This window comes from Eucyclogobius newberryi, unplaced genomic scaffold (genome assembly GCF_026437365.1).
Source record: "Eucyclogobius newberryi isolate DKJ021-1_F unplaced genomic scaffold, fEucNew1.0.hap1 SCAF_7, whole genome shotgun sequence".
NCBI classification, from domain to species: domain Eukaryota; kingdom Metazoa; phylum Chordata; class Actinopteri; order Gobiiformes; family Gobiidae; genus Eucyclogobius; species Eucyclogobius newberryi.
The window spans coordinates 33,334,552-33,350,587 of record NW_027316389.1 but is presented as its reverse complement, the minus strand read 5'-3'; the positions used below and the strand labels follow the sequence as shown (position 1 = coordinate 33,350,587).

General features: G+C 40.4%; 1 protein-coding gene across 4 annotated transcripts in view; it reads left to right on the top strand.

Moving 5' to 3' along the window:
- Positions 1-14,066, top strand: part of fam107b (family with sequence similarity 107 member B) — a 33,300-nt gene extending 19,234 nt beyond the window's left edge. For 2 of the 4 annotated variants that reach the window (XM_072435923.1, XM_072435922.1), the window contains exons 2-4: positions 4,755-4,917; positions 11,430-11,586; positions 12,669-14,066. In XM_072435923.1, coding sequence (XP_072292024.1) covers positions 4,790-4,917; positions 11,430-11,586; positions 12,669-12,791 — 408 coding nt within the window. In that variant the 5' untranslated portion in view covers positions 4,755-4,789 and the 3' untranslated portion in view covers positions 12,792-14,066. Of the gene's footprint in view, positions 1-2,168; positions 2,304-4,754; positions 4,918-11,429; positions 11,587-12,668 lie in introns of those variants that run through there. The other 2 variants (XM_072435920.1, XM_072435919.1) reach the window with 2 other exon arrangements.
- The last annotated feature ends 1,970 nt before the right edge of the window (positions 14,067-16,036 follow it).

Sequence of the window (16,036 nt, the reverse complement as noted above, 5' to 3'; positions counted from 1 at the left end):
ACTGTGTAACTTTTCTGTCGAGAAGTTTGATACCTGTTGGAGATGGCATTAAACGTCTACTTTTAGTATTTGCAACCAGCTGACCCCTGTCTAGGATGTACCCTGCCTAAGGCCCAAAGTCACCCGAGTCCCCTAACGGGAACAAGCGGTAGAGAATTAGTTAATATAGCATTTGTTTCATTGAGGGTGTTTTTATTCCTTAAAGGACACAAATTGTCTTTGGTTTCATTAACTTTTTTATCATTAATGCTGTGTACGAGCTTCTCTGCTCCTTCTATGAGCCGCACTAAACACTTTTGTTTTAAATTTCCCTGATTTGTGACCTGGGTGGGACGTCCTACCACGTCCTATGCTTAGGACAGCAAGAGGTCTCCCTTGCTGCCCTTGTTGTCCATACAGTAGAAAATTCTAGGCAAAGCATTAACATCTACATTAATGGTGGGGTCCAAACCTGGTCCAAACCGGGTCCAAACAGAAAACTATTCAAAATGGCTGTTTTTCTTCACTTTACTGAACTTCAGTATATTAGTTTCAGTATTCAGTAACTTCAGTAACTTCCAACCTTAGAACCAATAGATTTATCAGCAAATGAACAAGTCAAATACCAAACAAACATAAGAACTAACATATACCCTATTTCTTTGTGTATTCCTGCTTTGTCAAACTTTAGCCGCCACAATCATAAATGGACGACTTTGAATAGTTTTTTCATATAGCTGTGCCCTTAAGTAATGTGCCTTGTTCCCTATGGTTAGCCTGGGATTTACATCTCATAAACCTGTTGTTTTTCTGTAGTGGAAAACATGTTCTTATTTTGTGATTACTTGCACTGCTGGCTAAGAGTTCACTGCACCTTTCTCTGATCTTACCAGAAAATACCAAAACGCTGTTCTGCCTGTTCCCTGTCTTTAATGTACTGTACTATGATGTACTGTACTGTGATGTACTGTACTGCACTGCGATGTACTTACTGTACTATACTGTGATGTACTTACTGTACTGTGATGTACTTACTGTACTGTACTTACTATGATGCTGGCTGCTGCTGGTTAGTGCAGTGTGACAGTGTCGGCCTCTAGTGGTGACTCTGGCTCATTGCACTTCAGTGGATGTTTTGCTCTATTGTCCGGAGCATGTGTCTGTTACATAACTCACCCTGTTCTGTACATTCAAAACACACTTTTCACACAATATGTCATTGATGATAGAAATATTTGAGACTCACACAACTTATGAATGAATAGTGCTTTTAAAAAAAAATATATACACACACACACACACACACACACTGTTGAAACACCTTGAGGATGTACTTTGTCTACAAAAGCTTTTACATGTTTTAAAATGTGTAACTGTATGTAGACGTGGGGGGGAAAGCTGATTAAAAACAAAATGAGTAGGGTTGTATTTCTGCACTTTTGTGATTCATTTTAGAGACATTTCACATTGGCAAATAAACCTTCCCTTTTGTTTTTTAAATCCTGAATAGTTTTGAAGGCCTTGCATTGAGATGGAGCCGAGCAGGTCAAAGTTCTTCTGTCTTTAACGTGCAGATTTGGTGTAAAACTGTCACAATGGTGGAAATAATCAGGTGGTTCCACGTGTAACTGTTTGATATTTTTCATCATAATGTGTTGTTGTTGTTGTTGTTTTATTCTGATGGGCAAACTCGAGCAGGTAAACGATATCCTGCAGATTTGTCGTAGTGGTACAATTGCGGCGGTTTAGATAATCAGGTTCTGTGTTTACATGTTCTTTTCATGGGTTTCTCGCGGGTTTGAAAGATTTAGTGAGACCCTTTCCCCATTCAAACGATGAAATATGTTGATTTGAATTGTTTTTCATTGTAAACTGTGCTGCTGTCCCTCTCTCAGCGTGGTCAGAAGCCAGTATACCAGATTTCCCCCAAATGAACATCCACACATTTACATTAATAACACTATCCAACCACACCATATACTGTAAGTAGAACTCTGCCATCTGATTCCAGCAATACATTCAGTACTTTTACTTGTATCTAGTGGTAAATAAATGCATGGGAAAAGCAAGCAGTTGAGTGTGGGAGGGGTCTGGCCAGGACGGAGGCGGGTCTTTGGTCGGGGGAGCGATGCAGTGAGGGAGGGGTCATGTAGGGCTATAAAAAGCACCGACTTTGATCAAACGCACGCTCACGACGGCACAAGAGCGACTGAGCGACTCAAAAGGATCAGGCGTTGGAGAAAAGCAGCCAGGAAACTTTTAACAAACCAAAACAAGAAAGATGGCGACCATGTTCAGGTACCCCGTGTTCCCTCATCTCCAGGGTGAGTCCTCTGACACGTTCAAGCCTCATTTTAAACAACATATGCTTTCCGAGTCAAATGTCGGGATTGTTAAAAAGCTGCTATTTTGAGACTCTACCTGTAATGTAGTATTTTGCACTGTGTGACCTAATATATAATGTCTTTCTGGGATTGGACGTTGGAAAAGTCTTAAATGTGCAGAACGTACATTTTGATGAGTTAAATCAAACTCACTTTTATTGAATGGCCTTGTTTTAGTTTGTTTATACTTTCTCTATACCCTCTTCATCTTCTGTATTTTATTTGTTGTCAAGCACTTTGTATTATTATTATTATTTGAGCACAGTAATGTCCAGAATGACGAAACGTTAGGACTGTTTCCATAGCAATTAATAATTTAAAATGAAATGTATATATATTTAATGGGGAAAAAAGTCCCCAAAATGTTGCACGCTCTGTAATGAGGAACTGATTCAATATATTGCATGTTATTTAATACATTAAAAAATGTATTATTAATTCCATATTTTATTAAACGTCTATAAATTGCTGTTTTCATAATTCATACAATTGTTTTTATTGTTCACGGTGAGATTTAAAGTTTGGCAGTAGCAAAAACGTATTCCCTTCTGACCTGTAGGGCCGAGCGATATTGACAAAAAGGAATATCTCTATTTTATTGGAATATTAATTATGAGACAATATTATATCAGTTCAGCAGAAATGTGTTAAAACATTTAAATGTATTAATTGAGGTTTAATTATCAATCACAAAAGCAGATAATACCCTTATTTTAAACTATTTACTAAACAATATTCTATGCATTTCTCACTTCCACTTGAAATTAGTTTGTAAAGAATCATAATTGTGCAGAACGTGGATTTTGCTGCAGATATCATTTGAGACCTGTTTGTGTAGATGATGTAATGAGTAAAAATGTATGATTATTTATGTATTTGTTTATGAAGAGTATTATAAATAGCTACTTTCGTGGTTCATAGAATTGTAGGTTTTATTGTTCTGAAGGATAATATATTATTTCTCATTCTAAACTTTCCGCCTCACTGCGATCACTGTGCTCGATACTAATGTGTGTGTTCTGTGTGTCTTATGTAATACAGCTAACAACGATTAATGAAATATCATGACTAGTGTAAACAATACTCTTAGTTCTCATTACATAATCGTTATCTATCTATATAAAATGTCCCTTTTTAAAAACGATTATTACAACAAAATGTCAAAAAATAATCAACTATTTATGTTTTCACCAATAATAAACTTTATCCATCTAGAAGCATTCACTCACAATATTTCAACCTTTATTGGTTTAGAAATGTATTGAAAAAGTCTGGAAAATAGAAATGAATAGACCACTGAAACTAACAATGCAGTAATAATGCAATATTGTAAACAAAGGGACGATTTAAACTGTATTTTTCACACTTATTTAAAAACAATAATATTGTCACATAAGTACTTGAATAATATTGAAATGTATGATCATATTTTTATTTCATGCGTGGTAAAAAAAAAAAACTAATCAAACAGTAAATGTATTCAATTTCATCCATTTTCTAAAGTAAATAATCCAACTCTGACCTGAACATCCAAACATGAATGTAACTGATATGTTTGGATTGTAGAAATGCTGTTTGGTCACGATGCTGAAGACGCGTGCGTGCGTGCGTGCGTGCGTGCGTGCGTGCGTGCGTGCGCGCGTGCGCGCGTCCGCGCGCGTCCGCGCGCGTGTGCTTCGGATGAGACACAATGTTCTGTGTGCGTCGGATGAGATGTCGCTCTCACCACAACAGAACAATGATGTACTTCCTCTGCATCTCCATAGAGACCATTCACCAAGGACCACAATGTGAACTGCAAAACGAGCATTTAGCATAAACATTCCCATAAATAGGCATAAGATATTTTGTTCTGCTTTTTGAAATTGAAAATCGACTGTATTTGTGAAGTGTTGTTAATCTGGCTGTTTATATCGCATTAACTTACCATTCATAAAGTTTGAGATCATAAAGATGTGCACATGTTTGAGGAAAGTGATATATTCAACATCGAGATTGAAAAAAAAGATGGATTTAGTAGTTTGGCTATTGGATCAAAGATTGTGAATCATCGTAAATGATGTGAAGTGATTTTTCTTTTTATTTGATATCGTGACATATAATTTTGTGGTTGTGACTGATTGTGATAAATCTGTGATCTGTCAGTAATTTCCATACTGTTGATTTCTTTTCCATGCATTATTTCATTTCTAAACAGGAAATACCCATGCATATTGTCTAAAATTATTGAAAATGTATGAAAGACGAAAACCTAAAGAATTTGAGTCTAAAATCAGTCAGTCATTTCAGTCGGCTCAGTTCCTGTCATCCACTTCCTTGTTACTGCTTTTTTTTTCAATAGTACTTTCTTGCACATATTGACCTTGTGCCCTGTCCCTGTACCCCTCCCAGATCCGTGTGCCCTGTCCCCGCCCCCCCGCAGTGTCATGGCGGAGCCGGACTACCTGGAGGGCCCCTGTGACGAGCTCATCAAACCCAAGAAGCTCCTCAACCCAGTCAAGAGTTCCAGGAACCACCAAGACCTGCATCGCGAGCTGCTCATGAACCAGAAGAGGTAGGAACATCTACACGTAATCTACACTAACGCACCAATGAGATGAGACCATTTCTGTGATATATTTTTCAAAACAAAAGTACTTGGTAAAGAAAAACGTGTAGACAGTTGAAGTATTTACTGGTTTTAGTTATTTTTCAAATAGCAGTGCGCACAAAAAAATTATAAATTGTAGAATAAGTTTCAAATATTAATAAAGTCAGTGACACAATTTTAATAGTATGTTGTGCCATTTGTTGCATATTGTATCAATTTTTTTGTTTTATTACCTTTTTAACACTGATAAGAAACTACAATTGTGTTATAAATTTGTGCCAACTATTATACTATCTTTAAAAATAAAAGCCCTGTATATGTAATTCATATGTAAATGTTATACTTTACTATAATCTTCATCTGCAATTCAAAATGTATATTATATTATCATGTCATAACTGTGTCCTCACATCGATGGACATTATATATAAAACAGATTCACCAATATGAAGGTAATTTACTGTTGGCAGCTAATGAGCATTTTTAAGATCTATTTGTTCAACTAAAATGGGTTGGAGACCACTGCAGGACATTCAGCAAACTGTAAGGGACCAGACTAAACTTGAGGTGTTGCTTAACCACTGAACCACTCAATTCCATTAGATCAAAGCTTGTAAATACCATAGAAATGTGGCAATAGAACTGGTCTGTCATCGAGTGCCGTTTACAAAGAGAAGCCGGTCAATAAACTAGATAAGCTTTAGTGTTTTATGCTGAAAGTCACTGCAGCCAGGTGTTTATTGCCTCCTGCCGTGATGGACTTCTTTGCAATACGAGTATCGATACAGAGATGAGTATCGTTTACACTTTTGAACCTACGACAGCTGAGACGAGGCTGGATCTGAGAAGCTGGACATGTGACGTCATCATGGGACATTCTGATGTTGAGGACAGTGTGAACATGAGATTCTAAAACATTTTGTTATTCCTCTTAATTAACACCGGTTTTAAGGGATATCGTGAATCAGGACGCATATCGTATCAAGTTCCATGTTTTAGGATTCGTATAGTGTCGTGGACCCTGAACCCTGGAAATGTATTGTATTATGAGGTACTAGGCAATACCCAGCAGCCCTACGCCATGTTGTAGTTACTAATGTACAACACACAGACCAGACGTTTGGTGGTTCATTTTCCGCTTCCACCATTGTTTATGATAAATTTAAGAAACAAATAAGGACAAAAATATAAGATTAGAAGGGGAAAATGTGCTTTTATAAATGTTACTATTGTTGTTTTGCATTTTTGAGAAAGACACTTCACCCCCCGTCTTCCATTATAACCTACAAACCTATTCTATATCTATGTTATATTTTTTACAATTCCTTTTACATCCATGAGCTGTATTTCTCTCTGATAACAAGGTGTTTATGATGGCGGCTGTGCTTACATTTCACTTAAATGGTTAATATTTGAAAACTACTGTATACCATAGGACATGTGTGTTCCAGTTCTGCTGCAGGGGTGATAAGGGCGGGGCCATAACCCCTCCCCTGACTCTGACTCTGGAGCGGCCGAAACGATATCATATAAATCTGATGACATCAACTTTACATGACATAAAAGCATTCTTCTGTGGGTCAGATATGAATGATGTAAACATGTCATCGTCACATTACAGTAGGTGATGAGAGATGGTCCAGTTTAGGCCACTTTAAATTCAGGAGTCGTGATAATTTCACCGATATTCACGAGTATAGTATTGAAAAAAATGACTCATTGTTGATTCTCTTTTCTGTTATCTTTGATTATTTTGACTTGAATGATCATGAATATCAAATAACCAAATAAACATCTCTACGTCATGATAAAAGTAAATGGATCGTGGCGGCACAATAGCATTTAGCTCGCCGTTATCATTCTAGGATATTTAGGCTACAGTACAAATTTGAGCCGTTGAATCACTTTATTCTTCCTCATGTCTTTGTGTCTGTATTTGGTTCGATATAACTCTGAAGTCTGCGTTTGCTCTTGTAGTTGTGGAACAAAGGGCGACCGAGCAGCTTTTCTACATTAAAATGAATGTATAATTTCACCCCCAGAGGTCCGTGCGCGGCCGTTCCCGCTGAGGTCTACTGCATCCACCATGTTGTTGTTGTTATTGTAGCATCATATCTGTAGCTTAGCCTAGCGTGTCTCCTTTTGGCGCCACGTGTTTGTTCTCCCCCAGAACGGACGCTTTGTGCTGGGTTAAAAATAGCCCGGCTGCACACAGTGCTGACTGTTACATCACAGAGGCATTATGGGGATGGATGCGCCACCTTAAAAAGAGGTCAATATGGATGCCGCCTTAATAGAGTTCAAACGGTAGAAGACGGATTAACTTTAACGTTAAAATGTAACCCAACATCTGTTTGGCACCGTTTCCTTGGGGACATTAGATGTAACATCACAAAATATCTTTATTCTGTTTTATTGTTCTCTAAAAATACAAGTGTTTATCTAATTAATGAATTATGTGAGTATTGGCTATACAGCTAGTAGTCTGTGGTTCATACAAGTTTACATTATATACATTAAGATGTGAGATAAAGATAAATAGTAATTCAAATGAGGATGCCACATAAAAGCAGAACCTGAAACATGTGCTTGAAGATGACGTATGTAAAGAACAATAAGACGGGACAAGCCTAACACTAAAACACAGATGCATTTGCAGCACACGAGTGACATTTTGAACTACGGCCACAGCTTTGACTCCTGAGTCACCACGATCTGAACAACATGCTTTTCATGTGCTTTTGTGTTCCAACATGGTGCAGCTCATACTGAAAAAGCAAGCATACTAAACATGCAAAATAGATTAGTAGGGGCGATAAAGTGGGCGATATTGACACAAATGAATATCTCTGTATTTTTAAATACAGTGCTAGCCTCTAAAACAAAATATTATATTAGTTTAAATTATCATAATACAGTGAACGTCTTCTTTATACAAAATGTATTTGAATGTATTTGATGCTCAGACCCAGTAAAGAGATGGTTTCTCTAAGACATTTAGCATTCCTTCCCTGCAGTGGTGGTGAAGAGGAGGAGAGGCTGAGGAGGCGGCTGGCTCTACTGCTGTGGTGGAGGAGAGTTGTACCTCATCAACATGATATAACTCTGATTAATATAGCAGAGATTAATATCTCTCTTAAAACTATTTGTATTAGGATTATGAATGTGACTTCCATGAAATATATAGCAATTCATCCTGTGTAAATTAAGTTCATTCACAATTAAAAAAAAAATATTTTCTTCATTTCCAAAATTAAGTCTCATTTAGTTTTCTTCTATGTTTACTTTACCATGATGCAATTGTCTGGGTTTGTCAAAAGTATCAAAAATCAGATGCAAATGAAACCAAACCATCGAAATCATATAAACTGTGCAAAATGTTTCTTTCCTCAACAGTTTTAGAATGATTGACGTCTTATATAAGAAAGTACTAATGACTGGGGAATCAGCATTTTCTTTCACATAAAAACAAATCAGTACAAACAGTTCCCGACACGTCATCTCAACTGCCCGACCACTCACTGCCCGACCACTCACTGCCCGACCACTCACTGAGCAGCGGATTAGTCACGATGCAAGAGGTCGGAGGAGGATGGAGAGAAAGACCAAACGATGAAAAGGGAGAGAAGGGAAGAAAGGAGCAGACGGATGAGAGAAAGTGAGAAAGAGAGTGGGAGAGAAATGGAAAGGGGGATGGTGAGAGAGATGAGTGCAGGAGGGAGGGAGGGGAGGATGGAGGGAGGGGAGGATGGAGAGGGTGATGTGCGTTGCATAATAGTGGTTACAAAACCTGCTGCTGCTGCTGCTGCTGCTGCTTTACCTTTGTCAACACAGACACAGGAATGTCAGACAGCACAGAGGGGAGAACGGTTAGGGTGAGGGAGGGGAACGGTTAGGGTGAGGACGGGGGAGAGCGGTTGGGGCGAGGACGGGGGAGAGCGGTTGGGGCGAGGACGGGGGAGAGGGGTTGGGGCGAGGACGGGGGAGAGGGGTTAGGGTGAGGACCGGGGAGGAATGTGCCCACTGGGGGTCTCCATGTGGCGCTGTGGGCAGTTGATGCTCAACTTTCAAACTGGATTTAGATACAAATAGAATAGAATGTAATATTCAACATGAAATGATAATACTTTCTTATGTTTCCATGTGGTTTGATACAAAGTCATCATTGTAAACGAGTTCAGCTGAAGAGAAGACACAGAATTTACTCTCAAAACCAGTTCTTTGGACACAAGTAGCTGTGACTATCCCACATTCTCTAATGGAGGCATTTCGCTCCTACACTGAGTGGGCGACTGTAGGTGGGACATGACCACAGGCTTTGATGGCTCAGTTGTCTGAAATAAGTATATGAGGTCTGATCACTGTATTTGAGTGTACTCTGCCTGTGCAGGATGTAAAGTAATGAACTGAAGCATCTTCTCTGTGCGCACTGACCCACCGCACAGCACGTAGAGGAAAAACTCACTTTACTACAGTTAACTTGTTCTTGAAGTAACAATATTCACTATATAACTCTCACTGTGACCTTTTTGACCGGGTGTTTTGCTTTCATAAGAGCCCCCCTCTCTAAGAGCCCCCCTCTCTGCCAGGACAGGCCCGCTGGTTACATAAGACTCCAGATTTAATAATATGTTTAATTAAGAGTGTGCAGGAGGCGGATGGGAACATGCTCACTCAGCTCCTCACTCAGAAGGCCCTCTGTCTCACTGAGGCTGGGAGTGGGTTAGAGGAGAGACCGGGACACAGACCCAGAGACCGGGACACGGACCCAGAGACCGGGACACGGACCCAGAGACCGGGACACGGACCCAGAGACCGGGACACGGACCCAGAGACCGGGACACGGACCCAGAGACCGGGACACGGACCCAGAGACCGGGACACGGACCCAGAGACCGGGGCACGGACCCAGAGACCGGGGCACGGACCCAGAGACCGGGACACGGACCCAGAGACCGGGGCACGGGCACAGACCCAGAGACCGGGGCACAGGCACGGGCACAGACCCAGAGACCGGGGCACAGGCACGGGCACAGACCCAGAGACCGGGGCACAGGCACGGGCACAGACCCAGAGACCGGGCAGCAGCTCGCTCAGCAGGCACAGGACAGAGGCCGAGGGCAGAGTTATATAAGCCACATCAAAACAAAAGACTATTAGGAAGTTATACAACGAGCAGAAAAATACATTACACATACACAATTCTTCTGACTCGCAGTATTTCTGTGATCAGGATCATAACAACACTTCTAATGCTGATACATTTTACCATTGGTTTATGTAAATGTTATATACTATTAGTGCACAAAGGATCACATTCTATTTACTCAAATAACTTTTTGAAGAAAGTGTACTTTGTACTTTTACTTTAGTAATAGCTTGAAGTGACAATACTTTGGTAATGAAATACCAGAATCTGCACTTCAGTATGTTTTGTCAATCCATTTTAAAAACATAAAAATAATAGATAAGCAGTTTGCCAGTATTTGTAGAATTGTGACTACATATACATTGAAATACAGTACTTTTCTTCTATATAAATATACAGTATTCTGTAGTACTTTCTAATGGTTGCTTTCCAGTTCAATAGAAGTATCTTTCATTTATTGGTGTATTGCAGTTCTGCACCTAAAACTATTCAGACGGTCACACTACATTTATTTTCAGTTTTATTTCAGCATAGAATTGGACTTAAATGTTTATGTGGGAGGGATAAATTCCATGAGACGACAAAAGACACAATATTGAGTCCACGGGAACAAGACCATACGAGATGTGGACTTAAAACTATAGCCAAATGTACGTGTTATTGAATAACTTCTTGTGCATGAGGAAAAGCGTTGGTCCCGGTGCAAATGATCATTATGAGGTCAGCAGTGATGTCACCTGACCTCACGGCTCAGGACGCGTCTCCAGAAGACGGACCATGTCTTGTGGCACTTAGGTCCTGGTTCGTGGGACAGTGTAAACTTGCTGGTGCTGCTCATGCCCCAAAACGCAGAGAGCAAAGAGCCCATAAAAGCTTCTATGAATGTTTCAATAATTCATATACATCTGCTATAACCAAGACTCCTGTGCAACCATTGTAAGAGCAGGACAGGATGGAAACAAAATGTCTGCCTCGGAAAGTGACGTGTTATTGAGTTTAGAGTATATTCACAGTGACATCTCGCCGAAAGGTTTTGTGTTCAAGTCCCGGCATTGAGCAAACAAATATATACTGTATAGTCATGAAAAGTGTAGGAACTTTGAGAAATTGAACGGCTAAAGGTCACTACATTTCACCTTTTAATAATAAATCCTTCTGCTTTTTGCTCTATAAGTTAAACTTTTCTTTGCAATACTCTTTACTTTAGTACATATTCTGCTCCTGTATCTGTAGTTTTACTTAAGTGACCTAATTGACCTTACACCACTGATTATCTGGATACAGAACATAAAATAAAGGGATTTGTCTTTCTCTCTCTTCTGTGCAGAGGCCTGGCTCCTCAGAACAAGCCCGAGCTGCAGAAGGTGCTGGAGAAGAGGAAGAGGGAGCAGGTCCTCAAGGCTCAGAGGGAGGAGCAGGAGGCCCACAAGAAGAGGAGCGACCTGGAGATCGAGCTTCACAAACGCCAGCAGAAACTGGAACAGGTCAATAATTCACACACAGAAGAGCTCCATTAGCTTCAGAGGCTGCTGGACCGAGCGCAGCTTTTAGAGGCTATTTATACTAAAGAGAGGGCTTTTCCTGACCCAGGGCTGCACTTTGTGGAGGCCATTCTCAGCCCAGCGGTCAGATGGGTTCAGAACACAGGACCAAACTTGACCACTAACACTGTAAAGAGAGGAGAGGCCCGTTTGCTTGTACAGTAGTATTTGATCATGTCACAGGGCTGCTACATATTTACTGTAAAACTATTGTGTTTGTGCCTTTGTGAAATAGGAAACCACTGAAATGCAATATAATCAAGAGAAAGTGTGCAAATATAATACTAGTTAGTTCATGTTTGATGTACGTATAGTTAATCGTGAATTTCTATTCAGTTTTTTATTCAGCAATTTCCAAAACAAGTTCAAGTGGCTTTAAATATTGATTTATTCAACATAAAGCAGACATTTAAACTGCAAATAAACACCGAAATGGCTCTGACCCACATGCTTTTACAGGCAGATGATTGGCTGTGGACCTGTCCCATTAAAAAGGCCTAAACTGATCATTGACTAATTGTAATGATTGCATTACATTACAGTTGTTATTAGTACTCTAGTAGTTCTGATGTTACTCCCAATCTCAATAACACATCATCCAGGCTTTTATATCCACTGCATTAAACCACACTTCAGAACATTGGCCATGCAGATAGTTTTATACCATATTCTGGAATATTATAGCCAAAGAAACAACATTTCCAGGGACAGACCAATGTACGAGTCAGGTTTGTGGAGTGGCAAGCCCGCTCATTTTTCAGTGGAATAAAAACATCCCAAATGAATAAACCATGCTTTTATCATAGTGTATTTTGTGTCTAAAAAGTGACTTACTGGGTCTTTAAATTATTTAAAAGAAAAACACACGCATGTGGAAAAGCTTTAAAAACATGATTGATTACTTTTCCTTTTTTTTTTTTACAAAATGCCGAAACATGAATGACCAAACTCATTTGGACACTGCACAAATCTCACTTTTCGTTTTGTCACCAGAAAAATGAATCATTTGACTTTTGTCTGTGCAGCTCGAGCTGGATCAGCAGAAGAACGAGGAGGAGCAGGAGAACACGCCCGAGTTTGTCAAGATGAAGAGCAACCTGCGCCGGACCAGGCAGGAGGAGGGGGGAGGAGAGGAGCGGACCACCTAAGACCCCCACACCCGGGCCGGACGAGGGAGAAGAGGATGACCTAAACCCCCACACACGGGCCGGACGAGGGAGAAGAGGATGACCTAAACCCCCACACCCGGGCCGGACGAGGGAGAAGAGGATGACCTAAACCCCCACACCCGGGCCGGACGAGGGAGATGAGGATGACCTAAACCCCCACACCCGGGCCGGACGAGGGAGAAGAGGATGACCTAAACCCCCACACCCGGGCCGGACGAGGGAGAAGAGGATGACCTAAACCCCCACACCCGGGCCGGACGAGGGAGAAGAGGATGACCTAAACCCCCACACCCGGGCCGGACGAGGGAGAAGAGGATGACCTAAACCCCCACACCCGGGCCGGACGAGGGAGAAGAGGATGACCTAAACCCCACACGGGACAGGAGAAGGCGGGGACTCCCACGACGGGTTTGACTTGACTCGATCTTACCCAGCTCCGGCGCTCTCCAGACCGTTCACCGCTCCCGCCCCGCAGTGTGGAGTCGTTTCTTTTTGAACGGGGACTACTTTTTCTCCTCTCACACCTTCACTTGCTCCCCCTGCTGGCCGAACCTCACAGAACTTGTTACAGAACACGGGGCGACTCTGAGCTTCCACAGACGAGAGGAACAAAAATGTCTTTCTCTGTTTTGCTGCCACTCTCTCTTTACTGACGATATAAGTGTTGTTATCTTTTTTTTTTCTTCTTTTTTCCCTCAATCAAATGAGGAAAAGTGGACACTGGATGGACTCTCAAAGCTGTGTATTGTAAAGCCAAACTCAATGTGCGTTTTTGTTATTTATGTTTGTAGATTTTAGGACACGTTTTAGTCGTTTTGTCGTATTTCGTTATTTTTGTTTTACTGTAGTTTTCAAAAGCCGGAACAGGACAAAGGGAGTGATGTGACAAATGAGCAAATTATTATTATTATTATTATTAATATAGTTTTTTTATCCACGTGCCGTTTCCTCAGCTAAAGCAATTTGAAGCAATATGAGAGTGACCCAATCTTTATGTATTCTGTTTTTTGTATAAATAAAAATGTTAATTTAATGTTGGGTCATATTTTGATCAGAATGCAGTATAAAACAATATTATTTGAACACATAGCCACAATCATTAATGTTTATAATATTGACTCAAAGTATTTCCAATTCATAGTTATTATTTAAGTATAAGACGGGCTATAGTGCACATTCATGTATTATTTTCTGAATGGTTAATTTGTTCATATTGTGTCCTTATTTTTCCCAATAAATTCATGTTTTATCTTTGGGAATGTTTGTTTGAGATTCAGTTTGTAATAGTTAGCTACAATTCAGAGGCCAACACTCATTTTCAGCCTGGCACTGAGTGTTATTTCAGGGGAAAAGTACAATGTAACTAAACAACTATGTGATGTGATGGAAAAAGTACTGGAGATTTGCCCTGTAAAAGTAGAGCTACTACTCCACTACTACGCATCTGAAAACTAGTAATCAAAGTACTCGTTACCAGAGGTGGGACCTAGTCAGGTCAATGGCCCAAGTCCCATAAAGGTCCCATCTCATCCGATCTGGTGAGGTGAGCAGGGCAGGACCTGGTTAGTAGTTGGATGGGAGGCCGCAGGAACAGCAGGCGCCACAGTGAGGCGCCAGAGGGAATGTTGTGTCCTTGAGCAAGACACTTGCCTAGTAAAGCGCTTCGAGTGCCTTAAAGTTGGAAAAAGCTCTACATAAATCTACTGTATGCTTGAGTTTCAAGTACTTTCAAGTCATTGTACAAAAATATGGAAAATGGCTCATAGTCCTGACTAAAAGTATCAACTGTAGAAAGAAAGAAAGAAAAAAATTGAGTTGAGTCTCAAGTCATCAAAATAGTGACTCGAGTCTGACTCAAGTCCAAGTCACGATTTGCAAGTCTGAACCTCTGCTAGTTCCTCCAGGCATTCTACAATGAAACAATTCAAAGCTGAATTAAGTTGTTTTTGCCCCCAATCTACATTAGATTCTGTCTGTGTCTCTGTGTCTGTATCTGTCCCTCTGTATCTGTGTCTGTATCTGTCTCTCTGTCTCTGTATCTTTCTCTGTGTCTCTGTGTCTGTATCTGTCCCTCTGTATCTGTGTCTGTATCTGTCTCTCTGTCTCTGTATCTTTCTCTGTGTCTCTGTGTCTGTATCTGTCTCTGTGTCTGTATCTGTGTGTCTGTATCTGTCTTTCTGTCTCTGTGTCTGTATCTGTCTCTCTGTCTGTATCTGTCTTTCTGTCTCTGTGTCTGTATTTGTCTCTGTCTGTATCTGTGTCTGTGTCTGTATCTGTCCCTCTGTATCTGTGTCTGTATCTGTCTCTGTGTCTGTATCTGTCTTTCTGTCTCTGTGTCTGTATCTCTTTCTGTCTCTGTGTCTGTATTTGTCTCTGTCTGTATCTGTGTCTGTATCTCTGTCTCTGTGTCTGTATGTGTCTCTGTGTCTCTGTGTCTGTATCTGTCTTTCTGTCTCTGTGTCTGTATTTGTCTCTGTCTGTATCTTTCTCTGTGTCTCTGTGTCTGTATCTGTCTCTGTGTCTGTATCTGTCTTTCTGTCTCTGTGTCTGTATTTGTCTCTGTCTGTCTCTGTCTCTGTGTCTGTATCTGTGTCTGTATCTGTCTCTGTGTCTCTGTGTCTGTATCTCTGTCTGTATGTCTAGGAGCAGATACACCAGAGAGACGACATTGGGACGATTTGGTAAGGGTTAGGGGTCGGGAACCCCTGGGGGGTCACGAGGCATGAGTTGGGGGTCACAAGATGATATCAAGAACAGTCTGAATTTTTCATTTATTATTATTTTATATATTTTTTTGGACTTGTACACACTAACTCCTTGGATTATAAATGTAAAGGAGTTACAGATACAATTACAGGTTTAAAGAACTCACTCAAAGAAGTATTATTAAATTCAACATTCTATTCTATTGCAGTAACTTGAATACTGTTGACTCCAAACTCATGGAGCCGTACCAGATGGACTTCTGAATTCTTGGGCCCTCAATACATGAGACAGAGGTGGGTAAAGAAACCAGAAATGTAAAAACAAGAAAGAGTAGTTACCTCAGAATAATAATACTCAAGTAGAAGTACAAAGTTACACTTCACAAGCACAAAAATAAGAGAGGACTGTTACACTGTATAATATATATTACTAAGTAGGAGAAAAGTATGGTGTCTGAAAACTACTCCAAGAAGAATGAAATATCTAGAACATAATGAGAAGGAAGCATTTATATTTTC